Consider the following 16414-nt stretch of genomic DNA (forward strand, 5'->3'; position numbering starts at 1 on the left):
CCCAACATGTGGAAGCATGGTACTATCATCATTATCCCAAAACATAACAAAAACCCCACATTACCTTCCTCACACTGCCCCATCACACTCCTCTGCACCCCCTCCAAAGTCATTGAATGACTGGTATTACAATTAGTAACACCTCACATCCCCCTAGCCCCATCACAACGTGGCTTTAGGCTGCTACACTCCACAAACACTCTTCTTACAGACCCTACACAAGAAGTTTTTGATGGCATCAATTCAGTTAGGCCACCACACAGAACACTCCTAGTCATTCGGGACATCAGCAAAGCTTTTGATGTCATCCCTTGCCGCAACCTCACAAACTAAATATTCGACACAAACATGCACATTAACACAAAAAGATGGCTGGTAATATATTTAGCAAGCAGATGTGCATATGTAACATTAGTCAGTCAGTCATCGAACATCAGAAACTTCACAAACGGCATCCCTTAAGGATCTGTTTTGTCCCCTACACTCTTTAACCTATATTTGCACGACATACCCACACCCCACGCACCACAAATACGCATAGCTTCCAGTGCAGATGACATAACACTTACATGTACCCACCAAAACACAAGCACAGCTGCATACATCCTCCAACCTTACCTCAACACAATACATGAATGGTTCACCACAAACAGGCTCACAATAGCCCCAGCCAAATCTACAGTGACCATTCTCAAAAACTGGACAGCAGAACATGGTCACATTCTGCACCTCACGATAAACAGCACCCTCCTACCACAAACTTACACACCCAAAATCCTTGGTGTAAAATACAATACATCAGTGTCATTTAAAGAGCACATCTTAAATATTAAAAATAAGTTAACACCAAAACTCAGTGCCCTAAGGTCACTTGCCCATGCAACATTTGACCACAACAAAGAAACCATCACCACAGTATACAAACAGTATATACATTCAGTGATGAACTATGCAAGTCCTGCTTGGGCCTCTAATCTCGTTGAAACACACTACAACACCTTACAGACCATACAGAACAAGACTGTAAAAATAATCACAGGCTGCACATCTACTACCCTTACAGACTACCAACACCAAGAAACCAAAGTCCACAAAGTCAAGGATCATCTAGACATGAGAGGCACACAAATTCTTGCCACCACCTCCACAAACCCACACCATCTACTACATTTCATGGCAGCACATCACACACACCAAAGAATATCAAAACAACACCCAGCACAAGATATCATACACAAATACTGTCATCCATCCTCCCTCGCCCACCTCAAGCCAGCTTCCAAAAGCAGATCCCTACTCAAATCACTCACTGATCTATTCAGTCACTCAAAGGCAACACACAGCTGCATACATGGCCTCCTGATATCCACCCTTCTGAATCCTACCTACCTCTCTCGTGAGGACAGGGTCCACCTGGCCAGGATGAGATACAGGCATCATCCAGCCCTCTTGAGGTATCAGAAGAGGCTGGATGACTCCATTGCTGATGCCTGTCCAGGATGCAGCACAGCACCCCATACTATTAAGAACATTATGGAAGGCTGCATTGCACACAGTCACCTGTGCCAACAACACAAGATACACTTCTTGAGAGCTTTGTGGGAAAGCTTGGTCTCGGCCTTGGCCTTCCTTAGGGACTTGCGGTTGTTCGGCCATACTGCCAAGGGAACAACTACTGTTACTACTACCAAAGTGCCCTGAAGCTCCTGCATGTAGTTCCTTTGGTTTTGTTGAATGAGATCAGGTGTAAGATGATTGTGAATATGTTTTGTGCAGATACAGATACGCTTTAATTTGGTTGATTACATATGCTCATTCCTTTATTCTGTTCAGAGGAAGCCCCAGTGTCACCATCTTTTAAAATTTTTCCTCTCTTCTTGACTTGTGATCCACTCTGGGTGACTAAGTATAGTATAAGAGTAGCAGTTGTTGGTCTTCACAGAAACAGGTGTACAGTTTTAACCGAATTTGTATTTTTAACAATGGTCCACAGTAAATGATTATAAATGCAAGGTTTATATTTCATTGCAGGTATTCAGTTACTGTTTTATTTCTTTCTGTACATTGAGAACTTGAGGACTGAGAGAATCATAACCTCTTTAGGATGTACCCATCATACTGAAAGGGATGATAATGACTAGTTGCAGGCATAGACTAAGTAAAACAATAATCCTGGTACATTATATAGGGAGGATGATAAGTGAGGGAAAAGTAGCATGGTGAACCTTTTTATTATTATCTGACTTCTTTTATCTGTTAACTTCTTAAATATTCAAAAATCACAGCCACATTCTTTTTCTCAGGTTCTGTCTCTTGCCCCAGAGGTGCGGACAGTGATTGCCAATGGAAGAATGCTAGGAGCACTTAAGCCTACCGAGAAATTTGTTCTGGAGGACTTTGGCCTGCTTGAAAAATACTTCCAGTCAACACTTGGAGAAAAGATTGTGGAAGTCTTGGAAGGAGAAGGTAGGCTGACAAGTTTTTAATTTCTCTTGTGTCAGTTTCCAGCTTTACTTTCTATGTACAGATTGTTTGCCTATATAGTGGTCTGCCAATATGCTATTCATTTATAACATGGTGAGCTGTCATTTGGATCCAGAAAGCATATATAGCATGAGTTGGAACACAATAAATGGATTACAAACATCCCAACATTGGAATTTTTACCATTGTGTGAAACTTGTTCTCATAGCATAAGGCACCATTCTCATCCAGACTTTCCCAGCCTCCTGCTTTCCATACACCATCCTCTTCCCATAAAGCTACGTGCTCAATAACTCTTAACAGACTGGAGGGGTTAGGTGCACCCTTCATTAGCTTGTATATTTTTGAAGTTAAATAAAACTGTCTGGAGATTGCAAGAATAAAAAAAAAATCATTGGAAAGATTGATATACAGTACTGTACTGTATATGATGCAACGTATCAGCATAGCTTTGTCAGCTTGTTGCTAATATTGGGACCCTTCTATGCTGCTATTCTTGCCGTGAACTGCTACTCCATCTATTTCACATACAAAACCCTTTTCATATTAAGAGGTTAAAAAATTAAAAATATAAGCATATTGTAGTCGTTGTTGCCTGCCAAGAATGGGATAGGAAATATGTACAATATCAGTTTAATTCAAACTGGGGAACTGATAAAGGGACAAAAACTCTTAGCACTTTACATAACTTTTTTTTTTCCCTCGAAGTGGTGGACTACTTGTATTATTTCTTTTGTTGGGCACTCTGTTGATGGTTCTTAAGCCTTTGTGCTCTACTGTGCTTGATTTTGGATTCTGTGCAGTGGAAATATTGATATGATAATGATGGCAACATTTGATTTTTTTCTGATATTACACTGATATCTTTTCTTGTTTGTAGAATATTTTTAGAGGCTCATTTATATAAGTGAAACTGTTAGGGTCATTGTCTGCTCCTTTTATAAAGGAAAGTGATTAATTTGTTTCTCAAGAAAATTTAGGCTTTCACTGATAAACCAAATCCTATTATTAAGATATTTTTGTACTAAGAACTGTTTTTCTTCTTCATCTTTTTTCTTTAGATGAGCTTCCTTATGACATCAGCACAACGATCATGAAAGTAGCTGGAGTACTGCAGACCAAACCCCAAACCAAGGGCCGCACCTCAGTCTCTTTGCGGTCTGACCAGTACTCTGTCATAAAACTTCCACCACGAGTTCCTGATCGCCCAGCTTTTGACATTGTGGCAGTTTTTGACCCAGTGTCCTCAGCAGCTCAGAAGGTGGGGCCTCTACTGCTAGTGCTCCAGGAGGCACTTAATGCCAACATCAGGGTTGTACTAAATGCTCGAGAAAAACATTCGGAAATGCCTCTCAAAAGGTTAGTGAATGGAAGGGGATGAGTATAGCATTGTAGTTTTCTATATTAGTATGTTTTCCTTCTTTCCTTCCATTCTCTTCTGTCTTTCTTTCCTTGTCCTTCTGCCTATGGGTGACTTTACACTTCCTCTTCTGTCTTTTTTTCCTTCAGTCTTTCCACTTCCATCAGCCTGTGGGTGACTCTACACTGAGTGACAAGTCAAATGGTTTCCTGTGCACCAGGAAACCATTTACTACGCTGGGTGGTAACCATATAACCAAATTTTGGCGCCTGGTGGTTTAGTGGGTAATTTTTGCGCTCCAGTCGGATTGAGCCGGTGAAGGTTTATATCCATGGGGTGGTTGGGGTTGATTGCTCATGTAATGCCACTCAGGGGTGAGTGAGGCTGGTCACTCTCATCTTAAATGTCGGGACCAACTGCCTAGCCCCGGGCTCCTACACTCCTCATAGGGCAATGTAGGATTGGATGATGGATGGATGGATGAATGTTCTGTTCTTAATACTTCTGTATCATAATGTACATGTATGTTACCACTAGTCACAAAATCTCTGATCGTTTAATCGTTTAATGCTGACTTGTAAACCTTTTTGAGCACTGTTATTTTGTCATCTTATTCACTCCAGTCGGTCCTTTGGAGGCACCCTATAGTCTTTCCAAAATATCAAGATCGTTTGGGCATTGTCCCTCACGGGAATTCCCCTATGTGTGATGTTGCCACAGTTTCCACTGGGCCAATTATCGGATTAGAGACAAACTTCAAGGGACAACCCACACTCCCAGCTCACTACCCTCTCTCTCTCTCTCTCTCTCTCTCTCTCTCTCTCTGCATATAAAATCAACATTATATGGAGATTCATTTCTGTAAAGTCTATACGATTTTATGAATTATTAGAATTTGAAGAAAAACCTCCTGACTATGTCTGTCTGTCTGTCTGTCTGTCTGTCTCTCTCTCTCTCTCTCTCTCTCTCTCTCTCTCTCTCTCCATATAAAATCAACATTTTATGGAGATATATTTCTGTAAAAAGCCTATACGGTTTTATGAATTATAGGTCCTCTGTTTGCCTTCTTTTCTAAAAAATACTTATTTACGCTGTAAATAAGTTCTTTTTCTTGACTGTGGAGCAGACGAGGGTGAGTAGTAGGGGTAGGAGCTTATCTTTTAATGGCGGTCAGAGAAAGTGACCTGCGGATTGACACCTGACCTACCCTCACTGACTCACCTACAAGTGTGACAGAGTTGGAAAGCAACGTTGCCAAGTGTTGAGATATTTATAAAAAGTCATTGTTATTATTAAAAACAATAGGCAATTTCTTACACTATATAGCCTTAATAGAGAATTATATATACATGTACTGTAAATAAATTTCATATAGAAGTAGTAAATAGCTGATATAAGACAGAGAGGTGTGTTTTGGTACGGATTCGGCAGCGTCGCGCGAAGGGGAATTCCCGTTAGGGACAACACCCAAACGATCTCGATATTTTGGAAGGACTATAGGATGTTGCTTTTGACCACTGATGATGCATTGCAGGCACTAAAAATGGTGATGGGAGGAATCATCACAGACTCATAACTGAGGAGTGAATGCATTACTGCTCATATCCTGCCTCATGGGGCATGATGACCATCCACTGCAGTTACGCTGATTATGTCAGTACTTTGTTGTATGGTCTTATGTAGACTGATTAGTAAGTAATTCATCCATCCATCATCCAGTCTTATGTCGCCCCACAGAGGAATGTATGAACCCGAGGCTAGGCAAGTTGGTCCTGACATTTGTGATGAGAGTGACCAGCCTCATTTATCCGAGTGGCATTACATGAGCAATAAACCCCAACCACCCCATGGATATAAACCTTCACAGGTTCAATCTGACTTGAGTGCCTAATTACCCACTAAACCATCAGGCACCATAATTTGGTTATATGGTTACCACCCAGCATAGTAAATGGCTTCCTGGTGTACAGGAATCCATTTGGCTTGTCACTCAGTGTTGAGCCCCCCCATAGGCAGAAGGAAGAGGAAAGAATGAAGGAAAGAAAGACAGAAGAGGGAGTATAAAGTCACCCGTACACAGAAGAAAGAGGAAAGAATGAAGGAAGGAATTACAGAAGAGGAAGGATGGGAGAGATGAATTAAGTATGCTAAATTTTCAGATGTAGCCGACTAAAACCAAAGTAGCTGTTCTGAGGCACTGTTAAACATGTTAAGGGGAGAGAGTTCATTTTTTTGGTTGAAAATGAAGTTATGCATCAATTTACATGAAATTTTACTGGATAATGGCTATATTTGGCAAAACTAATCCCTGAGCTTTATTTGTAAATGATTAATTTACTCACTGATATATTTAAAATGATTATATGTTTACTCACTTAGGAGCAGTAGTCAGTGAAAGTTAGGTTAAATATATTAAGATTTTACTAAATATTTTTTTCTTTTCTTCATGTATCGTCCTGAAACTTTTACACGCTTAAGTAGGTATCATAGCTATTATCCAGTAAAGTTTCATGTAGATTGACGCATAATTTCATATTCACCCCAAAAAATGAATTGTCATCCTTTAAAGGAAAAGTCCATACCACATTGCGTAAAATTATGTTAGCAAGCTGTTTGACATGTTAAAAGTGCATACCACATTTCATAAAATTATGTTAGCAAGAATGTCCGAGCATTAGTCAGGTTCTCATGTGATACTATGAGATAGTGGCATACACTGATCTTTATACCATAAATATGATGCACAATATGGAGACGAGAGGTAACCACCAGATTATTGTATGCTACCACGAGAGGCAGACCGAAAAAGACCCAGGACGAAGTTATAGACTGTGACCTAAGGAATAAGGGACAGAATAGGGAGGCTGCCAGAGATATAGCAGCATGGGAAGCCCCCATTTGGTGACCAAGGTTGATGCATGCAAGCATATTGGAGCTGTTACGAATGATACTGTACTTCATTCACCTCAGCCTGGCCTAGATTTTTGTCCTTTTGCAGTTTATTTGACATAGCTCAAAGGCAGAAGAAGACAATGCTAGGGCTCTACATTTTTTCCATAGCACTTTGTGGCTAGCACCATAAGCTAATGTTAATACCTTGTTACACACACACACACACACACACACACACACACACACACACACACACACACACACACACAGACACTGCTCGCTGGCTCAGTGGTAGCGTTCTCGTTTGCCGTAAAGATGGGAGTTCGCGCCTCGCTCAGGTTGCGAAAAGTTTCCCTGATGTAGTGAGCGGTTACCGTCCCCCTTGAGCAAGGGGACGGGTGTGTGCGTGTGTGAAGGTCACAGCCTTGCCCTTAGATCGGACTATATGAGCTCTTAGCTCCCTTCCGGGAGGGTAAAAGCTGACGATCACGACCATCAAGTGATCCTGACTGACCCGGTGAATTACACACACACACACACACACACACACACACACACACACACACACACACACACACACACACACACACATTTTACTGTGTAGCAAGGAAACAGTTCTTCAAAATACAGTAAACATATTTAAAAGATCCCAAAACAAACCACATGTGAATTATAACACAGCACTTAAATAATTATAGTTCTGTACAATAGTTACAGCCAAAATACAGCAAGATATCATAGCTTTCTATTCAGTCTGGAGCATGAATCCAGTGGCATACCTGTGGGGGGCTTTGGCCCCTACAACCAGATCCTTGACCCCCCACCATTAAAAATTTCAAATTAGTTAATGTGTGTACATGGTGGTATGTGGGTGACCATCATCCACTCACATGATGTTTATTTATTTTTTTTTCTAATTATTATTATTTTTTTTTAATGTGTCTGACTGGGCAAAGGCTTCTGGGCATATATCTCGGGGGCAGTAACCTATCCCAAGGCCCAGTAATCCTCCTGCACCTCCACATGTCACCACTTCGGCACTAACACCTACCGTCCATATTGAATACATACTAGGGCTGTCTCATACAGGACTGGTGTATTGGTATTAGCGGGGGTATTTTTACAACATGTTGGTGGGTTATCTGGTAGATCAGGAAAGTCTCTTTTTTTATGAAATTCAAATCCTTAAACTGTTCCCTGCCCCAGCCAGGATTCGAACCTGGGTCCATCAGGACTGCAGGCCGCCTCTACCTGTTTCTTCATTTTTATCATTCTTTTTCTGTCTGGCCTCTTCTCATCCTGTTTGTCCCATCTTTCCTGTCACATGTTATTACTCTTCTTTCCTTTTTAGGTGGCATCATATTGAGTGACAAACTTAATGGTTTCCTGTAAGCCTTGAAATAATTTACAAGACTGTGTGGTAACCATATAACCAATCCATACATTTTTTTTTTTTTTTTTTTAATGCGAGGAAGAACGAACCAAAGGCCATGAGCCCGCAGTAACAGTTCCCTCCAAGAGAAAAACAAAATACAATAGAGAGCCAAATTCAAGATCCGATCATTTTGAGATGCCTGGACACACTGCGTTTGAAAGACTGGAGATCATAGGCAGCAGGAAATACAGACAGAGGGAGACAGTTCCAGAGCTGACCTGTTGCATAAATGAAAGACTGGCAGTAACTTTTAACTCTTGCATTAGAGAGTTGGACAGAAAAGGGATGAGAGTTTGCTGCCAGACGGGTGCTACGCGCCCATCGTTGAGGTGGAGGAATGCAAGCAGACAGTTCAGAGGAGCAGTGACCATTAAAGTAGCGACAGAAAAGAGATAAGGATGCAACAGTGCGGCAAAGAGAGAGAGGTTGAAGGGAGTCAGTAAGAGGAGGAGAGTTAATGAGACGAAAAGCCTTTGACTCCACCCTATTGAGAAGAGCTGTATGTGGGGAGCCTCCCCACACATGAGAGTTGTATTCCACATAGGGGCGGATAAAACCCCTGTATAGAGTCAACAATTGTGCAGGGGTGAAGAAAGAGCGGAGTCGGCGTAGCACACCCAATCTCTTGGAAGCAGATTTTACAAGAGATGTAATATGATCTTTCCAAGATAAGTCCCGAGTAAATGAAACCCCAAGCATGTTCAAGGATGATGCAGGATTAAGCTGAATATTATTAAACATTAGTGGGTATACCTGTGGAAGATTTTGTCGGGTTGCTAGGTGTAAGAACTGAGTCTTAGATGCATTAAAAACAACCATATTATTTTTACCCCAATCAGAGATATGAGCCAAGTCAGACATTAGGTGTGCCATAGCCTCATCCCTTGTTTGTTGAAGTAACTGTTGAGATGGGCGTTGCGGGAACCGAATGGAAAGGTGAAGGGTGGAGTCATCAGCGTATGAGTGGATAGGGTTAGATGTACAGCTTAGAAGATCATTGATGAATAAAAGGAAGAGATCTCTGGTAAATTACCAATATGCTGGGAATCGAACCAGGGACTCTCAGGTGAGAGCCAGGCAGCATACCACTACACCACGACCAGGTAAAAGTTAACTCACGTTGTCACAATCTTGTAACCAACGTCCCTCCGCCCCCACTGTGGGCATCAAGAGGATGAGTTAACCCCCTGGCACTCGGGCAAGTAGATGCTTTTAATCTATCCCAAGCACTTACGGCAAGTCAGAATGAAGGGAGAAACCTGTACTGTACACAGGAAAAATCATCTGGTAAATTACCAATATGCTGGGAATCGAACCAGGGACTCTCAGGTGAGAGCCAGGCAGCATACCACTACACCACGACCAGGTAAAAGTTAACTCACGTTGTCACAATCTTGTAACCAACGTCCCTCCGCCCCACTGTGGGCATCAAGAGGATGAGTTAACCCCCTGGCACTCGGGCAAGTAGATGCTTTTAATCTATCCCAAGCACTTACGGCAAGTCAGAATGAAGGGAGAAACCTGTACTGTACACAGGAAAAATCATCTGGTAAATTACCAATATGCTGGGAATCGAACCAGGGACTCTCAGGTGAGAGCCAGGCAGCATACCACTACACCACGACCAGGTAAAAGTTAACTCACGTTGTCACAATCTTGTAACCAACGTCCCTCCGCCCCCACTGTGGGCATCAAGAGGATGAGTTAACCCCCTGGCACTCGGGCAAGTAGATGCTTTTAATCTATCCCAAGCACTTACGGCAAGTCAGAATGAAGGGAGAAACCTGTACTGTACACAGGAAAAATCATCTGGTAAATTACCAATATGCTGGGAATCGAACCAGGGACTCTCAGGTGAGAGCCAGGCAGCATACCACTACACCACGACCAGGTAAAAGTTAACTCACGTTGTCACAATCTTGTAACCAACGTCCCTCCGCCCCCACTGTGGGCATCAAGAGGATGAGTTAACCCCCTGGCACTCGTTCGATTCCCAGCATATTGGTAATTTACCAGATGATTTTTCCTGTGTACAGTACAGGTTTCTCCCTTCATTCTGACTTGCCGTAAGTGCTTGGGATAGATTAAAAGCATCTACTTGCCCGAGTGCCAGGGGGTTAACTCATCCTCTTGATGCCCACAGTGGGGGCGGAGGGACGTTGGTTACAAGATTGTGACAACGTGAGTTAACTTTTACCTGGTCGTGGTGTAGTGGTATGCTGCCTGGCTCTCACCTGAGAGTCCCTGGTTCGATTCCCAGCATATTGGTAATTTACCAGATGATTTTTCCTGTGTACAGTACAGGTTTCTCCCTTCATTCTGACTTGCCGTAAGTGCTTGGGATAGATTAAAAGCATCTACTTGCCCGAGTGCCAGGGGGTTAACTCATCCTCTTGATGCCCACAGTGGGGGCGGAGGGACGTTGGTTACAAGATTGTGACAACGTGAGTTAACTTTTACCTGGTCGTGGTGTAGTGGTATGCTGCCTGGCTCTCACCTGAGAGTCCCTGGTTCGATTCCCAGCATATTGGTAATTTACCAGATGATTTTTCCTGTGTACAGTACAGGTTTCTCCCTTCAAAAGGAAGAGAGTTGGTGATAGGACAGAGCCCTGAGGAACACCACTGTTGATAGATCTAGGAGAAGAACGATGGCCATCTACAACAGCGGCTATAGAACGACCAGAAAGGAAGCTAGCGATGAAGGCACAGATGGAAGGATAGAAACCGTAGGAGGGCAGTTTGGAAATTAAAGATTTATGCCAGACTTGATCGAAAGCCTTTGAGATGTCAGGTGCAATGGCAAAGCTTTCGCCAAAGTCCCGAAAGGAGGATGACCAGGAATCTGAAAGGTAGGTGAGAAGATCGCCAGTGGAGTGTCTCTGACGGAACCCGTACTGACGATCGGAAAGAAGGTTGTGATAGGAAAGATGCCTTAAAATTTTTCTATTGAGAATTGACTCGAAAACTTTTGAAATACAGGACGTTAAAGCAATTGGACGATAGTTGGAGGGTTGGGAGTGGTCACCCTTCTTTGGGACTGGTTGAATGAGAGCAAACTTCCAGCAAGAAGGAAAGGTACAAGTTGACAGATAAAGGCGAAAGAGTTTGCCTAGGCAGGGTGTAAGCACAGAAGCACAGTTCTTGAGAACAACAGGAGGGACCCCATCAGACCCATATGCCTTGTTAGTACTGAGGCCAGTGATGGCAGAAAATACATCAACTGAAGAAATTTTAATGTCAGCCATGAGGAAGTCAGAGGGGGGAAGTGATGGAGGAACAGCACCAGAATCGTCTAATGTGGAATTGGAGGAGAAAGTCTGTGCGAAGAGATTTTCTTTATCTATCTATCTATATACCTAGGCTGCTTCCCCCAAGGAAAGGGAGGTAGCCGAGACAGGACGACACACTCCCCATTTACTCATCCATTCAAACACATTCATTCGCATCTTAGCCCCAAAGGGGAGAACGGACAGATCCTCACCGCACTACACGCACAAGGGTCAACTGCGCAATGCAATCAGTGACATCCGCAGCAGGGCCCGACAGCAGAACTGGTTTACCCCTGCCACATCATAACAGACCCATCCCCTTACCCGCACCTGACCTGACTAGCTGATCAGACCAAATGCAGGAGAATATCCCCTCAGGGCTGCGTCATCACTTATTCATTCACAATTTCTCTCCATTTATTTCTCTCACGCACAGCCACTCTTCCTTGCTCAACAGACATCCCTCTTGCATCTAGCACCCTCTTCACACTGTCCATCCATCCTATTCGTGGTCTTCCTCTCAGCCTTACACCTCTCACATCAGATCTAGTTATTTTTTTCACCAATCGCTCATTATCCATTCTCTCCATATGCCCAAACCATCGCAACACCCTCTCCTCAACTCTACCAGCCATCTCCCGAACAACTCCAGTTCTCCTTCGCACTTCATCATTTCACACCTGATCCATACGCGTCACTCCACACGTACTCCTCAGACACCTCATCTCCATTACATTCAAACTTTTCCTCTCTGCTACACCCATATTCCATGTTTCAGCCCCATATAACGCATTCGGTACCACAACACCCTCATACAGCCTTCTCTTTACATCCATTCTAAGCGAACGACATTTAAACACTTTTTTCATTCCTCCCAGCACCTTTCCTACTTCATTTATTCTAAACTTCACTTCTGCATCTATTCTTCCATCCACAGGAACATGTGACCCTAGATATTTAAAACAATCCACCTCTTCAAGCAACTCACCATTCAAAACTATATTCACCCCCCTACCATCTATCAACCTCGTACACTTCATCACTTTACTCTTATTCTCATTTACTTTCAATTTCCTCCTTTCACACACCCTTCCAAACTCCTCTACCAACTGTCTCAATCTCTCCTCTGAATCAGTCACCAGTGCAGTATCATCTGCAAACAGCAGCTGCTTCAGATTCCACTCTCCACCATCAACATTCGCCAGACTCAGACCTCCACCTAAAACTCTTGCATTCACCTCCCTTACAACACCATCCATGTAAATATTAAACAACCAAGCCGACATCACACATCCCTGTCGCAGCCCCACTCTCACGGGAAACCAATCACTCACAGCATTTCCCACTCTTACACACGCTCTACTATTTACATAAAAACTTTTCACCTCTTTTAGTAACCTACCATCAAGTCTATACAATCTTAAAACAGTCCACAAAGCCTCCCTATCAATTCTATCATACGCTTTCTCTAAATCCATAAATGCCCAAAACACATCCTTGCCTTTCGCTAAATACTTTTCACACACTTGTCTCACAGCAAACACCTGATCCACGCATCCCCTCCCTCTCCTAAAGCCACACTGCTCATCACCAATCACTCCCTCTGTACCCTCTCTAACTCTCATAATGAACACTCTACCATACACCTTACCTACAACACTCAACAGACTTATACCCCTAAAGCTAGTACATTCATACTTATCACCCTTGCCTTTATACAACGGGACCACACAAGCACTTGCCCAGTCAATTGGCACCAAACCTTTCTCAAAGCACACATTCAACAATCTTACTAACCAGTCAACAATAGTCACTCCACCACCCTTCAGGCATTCCACAGCACACCCATCCATACCTATAGCTTTCCCTATTTTCATCTCCTTTACTGCCTTCTCCACTTCCCCCTTCGTGATCAAAGAATCATTCAACTCTCCCAACACATTTATTCCTTGCACCCTTCCATCTGCCACAATCTCAGCCACCCTTTCCTCCTCTACATTTAACAAACTTTCAAAATACTCTGCCCATCTCTTCCTTACTGCATCCATCTCAATTAACATCCTTCCATCCTCTGCTTTTACTCGTTCTTTCTTCCCAGACTCTCCCTTTCGCACCCTTTTCACCTCCTTCCAAAACATTTTCTTATTCTGTTGAAGATTCTCTGTCAGCCGCCTACCCCACCTCTTATCTGCTGCCACTTTAGCATCACGCACAGCCCTTCTCGCTCTATTCCTCTTTTCCTTATACCTTTCATATGACATCTCATCCTTCCTCTGCAGCCACACTTCATATGCATGTCTCTTCTCAGCCACAGCCATACTTACTTCCTCGCACCACCATTCACTTCCTTTTCTTACACCACCACCCACACGTCTCACACCACACACCTCTTCTGCATGCCCCACCACAGCACTCTTAAACAACTGCCATTCCTCCTCCATGCTGCCATTTTCCCGATCTTTCACTGTGTTCCACTCATCTTTCAATTTCTCCTGATACTTTATCTTTTTTTCTCTTTTATCCAGCTCACTCACTTTCAAAACCTCCCAGCCACACCTAACCCTCCTAGCTCTCACCCATCTCTTACCTACTCTTAACTTTCCCTCCACCAGGTAGTGGTCAGACATACCTCCACCCTCCCCTCTCAGAACTCTCACATCCAACAATCTTCCTATTACATTCCTAGACACAACCACATAGTCCATCAATGCTCTATCAACAACCCTTCCACCCTCCTGTCTCACCCATGTATACTTATAAATATCTTTCTTCTCAAACAGGGTATTTCCAATCACCATCTCTCGCTCAACACACATCTCTATTATTCGTTCCCCATTTTCATTTCTTCCAGGCACACCATGCATACGAATTACACCTTCAACTGCTACATTTCCCACTCTAGCATTCAGATCTCCCATCATTACCACATTCACATTCGCTCCAAAACTCTGCAGACACTCATCAACATCATTCCAGAAAGACTCCCTCTCTTCTTCATACCTTTCACTACCAGGCCCATATGCACTCACAAACACCCACAACTCACGTTCAAATTTCGCTTTCACCCACATCAGTCTCGATGACACCTCCTTCCATTCAATCACACATTTCTGTACTTCCAGACTCACTAACAAGGCCACACCTTCTCTTGCCCTTCCTCTATCAACACCTGACAATCTTCCATTCACACTTCCAAACATGGATTCCCCCTTCCCTTTCATCTTCGTTTCACTCAGAGCTAACACATCCAACTTTCTTCTGACAAAACATTCTCCGAATCTCCTCCCTTTTAGCCTCAGTCGTACTACATCCACGCACATTCATAGACCCAATCTTCAGGGTACGGGGATAACTCCATCCCTCATCCCTTTCTCTGGCCTGTCTCTTTTTAGGAACTAAAAAACAGAGGAGGGGGTCCCTAGTCCCCTCACCCCGCCCCTTTTAGTCGCCTTTTACGACTCGCAGGAAATACGGTGGCAGTATTCTTCCTAACACAACCTGGCCGCAGAGTAGTAGTACCACCCCATAGTGTGGCCAGGTTGTTTCCCCCCCGCCAGAGGGGGGGAAACAACCTGCTTTATCAGTAGAAGAAATAGCTACAGAACCATCAGAGTAGAAAAGAGGAGGGAAGGATGATGAGGTAAAGTTTTTAGAAAGATTTTTGGCAAGGTGCCAGAAGGAGCGGGAAGAATTCGAGTTGGAGAGTTGAGAGCATTTGGTATGGATGAAATTAGTTTTAGTAGAGCGAAGAACAGACTTAGCACGATTCCTGGCAGAAACGTAAAGATGATGTGATTCACGGGTGGATTGGCTCCGGTACCTTTTGTAGGCCCTTTCCTTGTTGCGGACAGCATTAGAACAAGCGTGATTAAACCAAGGCTTTCTTGCGTTAGTCAAAGGATATGAGAAAGGAATGTATGCTTCCATGCCCGAGAGAATAACCTCCGTAATGCGCAAGGCACACTCAGATGGCTCCCGGCCATGGAAGCAATAATCATTCCAGGGAAAATCAAAGAAGTACTGCCTGAGGGCCTCCCAGTCCGCAGCTCCAAAATGCCACAGACGACGTTTCCCTGGAGGGTCCACAGGCCATACCGGAGTGATAGGACAGGTTAAGGTAATAAGGTTGTGATCGGAGGAGCCCAACGGAGAGTAAAGATTAACAGAGTAAGCAGAAGGATTAGTTGTGAGGAAGAGGTCAAGTATGTTGGAGCTCTCTCCAAGGCGGTCAGGGATACGGGTAGGGTGCTGTACAAGCTGCTCTAGGTCATTAAGGATAGAAAAGATGTAGGCTTGTTCACCAGGTGGATTCGTGAAAGGAGAGGAGAGCCAAAGGTGGTGGTGAACATTGAAATCTCCTAGAAGTGGTCTGGTGAAGGAGTAATGTCCCTTCCCATAAAACAACTAGCTCAGTGACTAACAGCCACTGTTTATGGGATTATGGCATCTGGCTAAAAATATAGATAGACACTGTGCAGCACTAGGTCCCTGCTAAACAGGCCCAAATTTGGCTACAGTACTGATACTACCTGAATCTGGTGTCTGTCCTACCCTCACTGTGGATTTAGCCTCTTGACTGAATAAACCTTGAGTTCAAGTGCATGGATGATTCAAAATTTCATTTTGAATATCAGTAATTCTGGATGTTATTGTAATTCTGGCTACCAACAAGCATGTTCAAAATCAAGAGTTCAGTATGAACCTAGAGTGTTTCCCCCCCCCCCCCAAATACAGATGGAGACATGTGGCACTTATGCCAAGTCTTATACAGCATATATGCTTCTAGTGTTACAGCACCAACCTTATACAGTAAAAGTCCCATTATTCGGCAGCTGATTATTCGGTAGATCCGACATTTCGGCAGTTTTGAGAAATAGTCCCATTTACGAAAATCTTTGATTGTTCGGCAGATGTCCGGAATCATCTCAGCAGTCCAGGAAGTGTTATCTGTGACTTGTAGGCTTAATGTTTC

The 16414-nt window shown here is 43.4% G+C and overlaps 1 protein-coding gene across 2 annotated transcripts in view; it reads left to right on the forward strand.

Annotated features, from left to right (window-relative positions):
- Positions 1–16414, forward strand: part of Uggt (UDP-glucose-glycoprotein glucosyltransferase) — a 188732-nt gene that overhangs the window by 88038 nt on the left and 84280 nt on the right. For both annotated transcript variants that reach the window (XM_080283702.1, XM_080283701.1), the window contains exons 15-16: positions 2304–2466; positions 3546–3843. In XM_080283702.1, coding sequence (XP_080139828.1) covers positions 2304–2466; positions 3546–3843 — 461 coding nt within the window. The remainder of the gene's footprint in view (positions 1–2303; positions 2467–3545; positions 3844–16414) is intronic.

This window comes from Coenobita brevimanus, chromosome 98, assembly GCF_032717465.1.
Source record: "Coenobita brevimanus isolate Jiangsu-jjx chromosome 98, ASM3271746v2, whole genome shotgun sequence".
Classification (NCBI taxonomy): domain Eukaryota; kingdom Metazoa; phylum Arthropoda; class Malacostraca; order Decapoda; family Coenobitidae; genus Coenobita; species Coenobita brevimanus.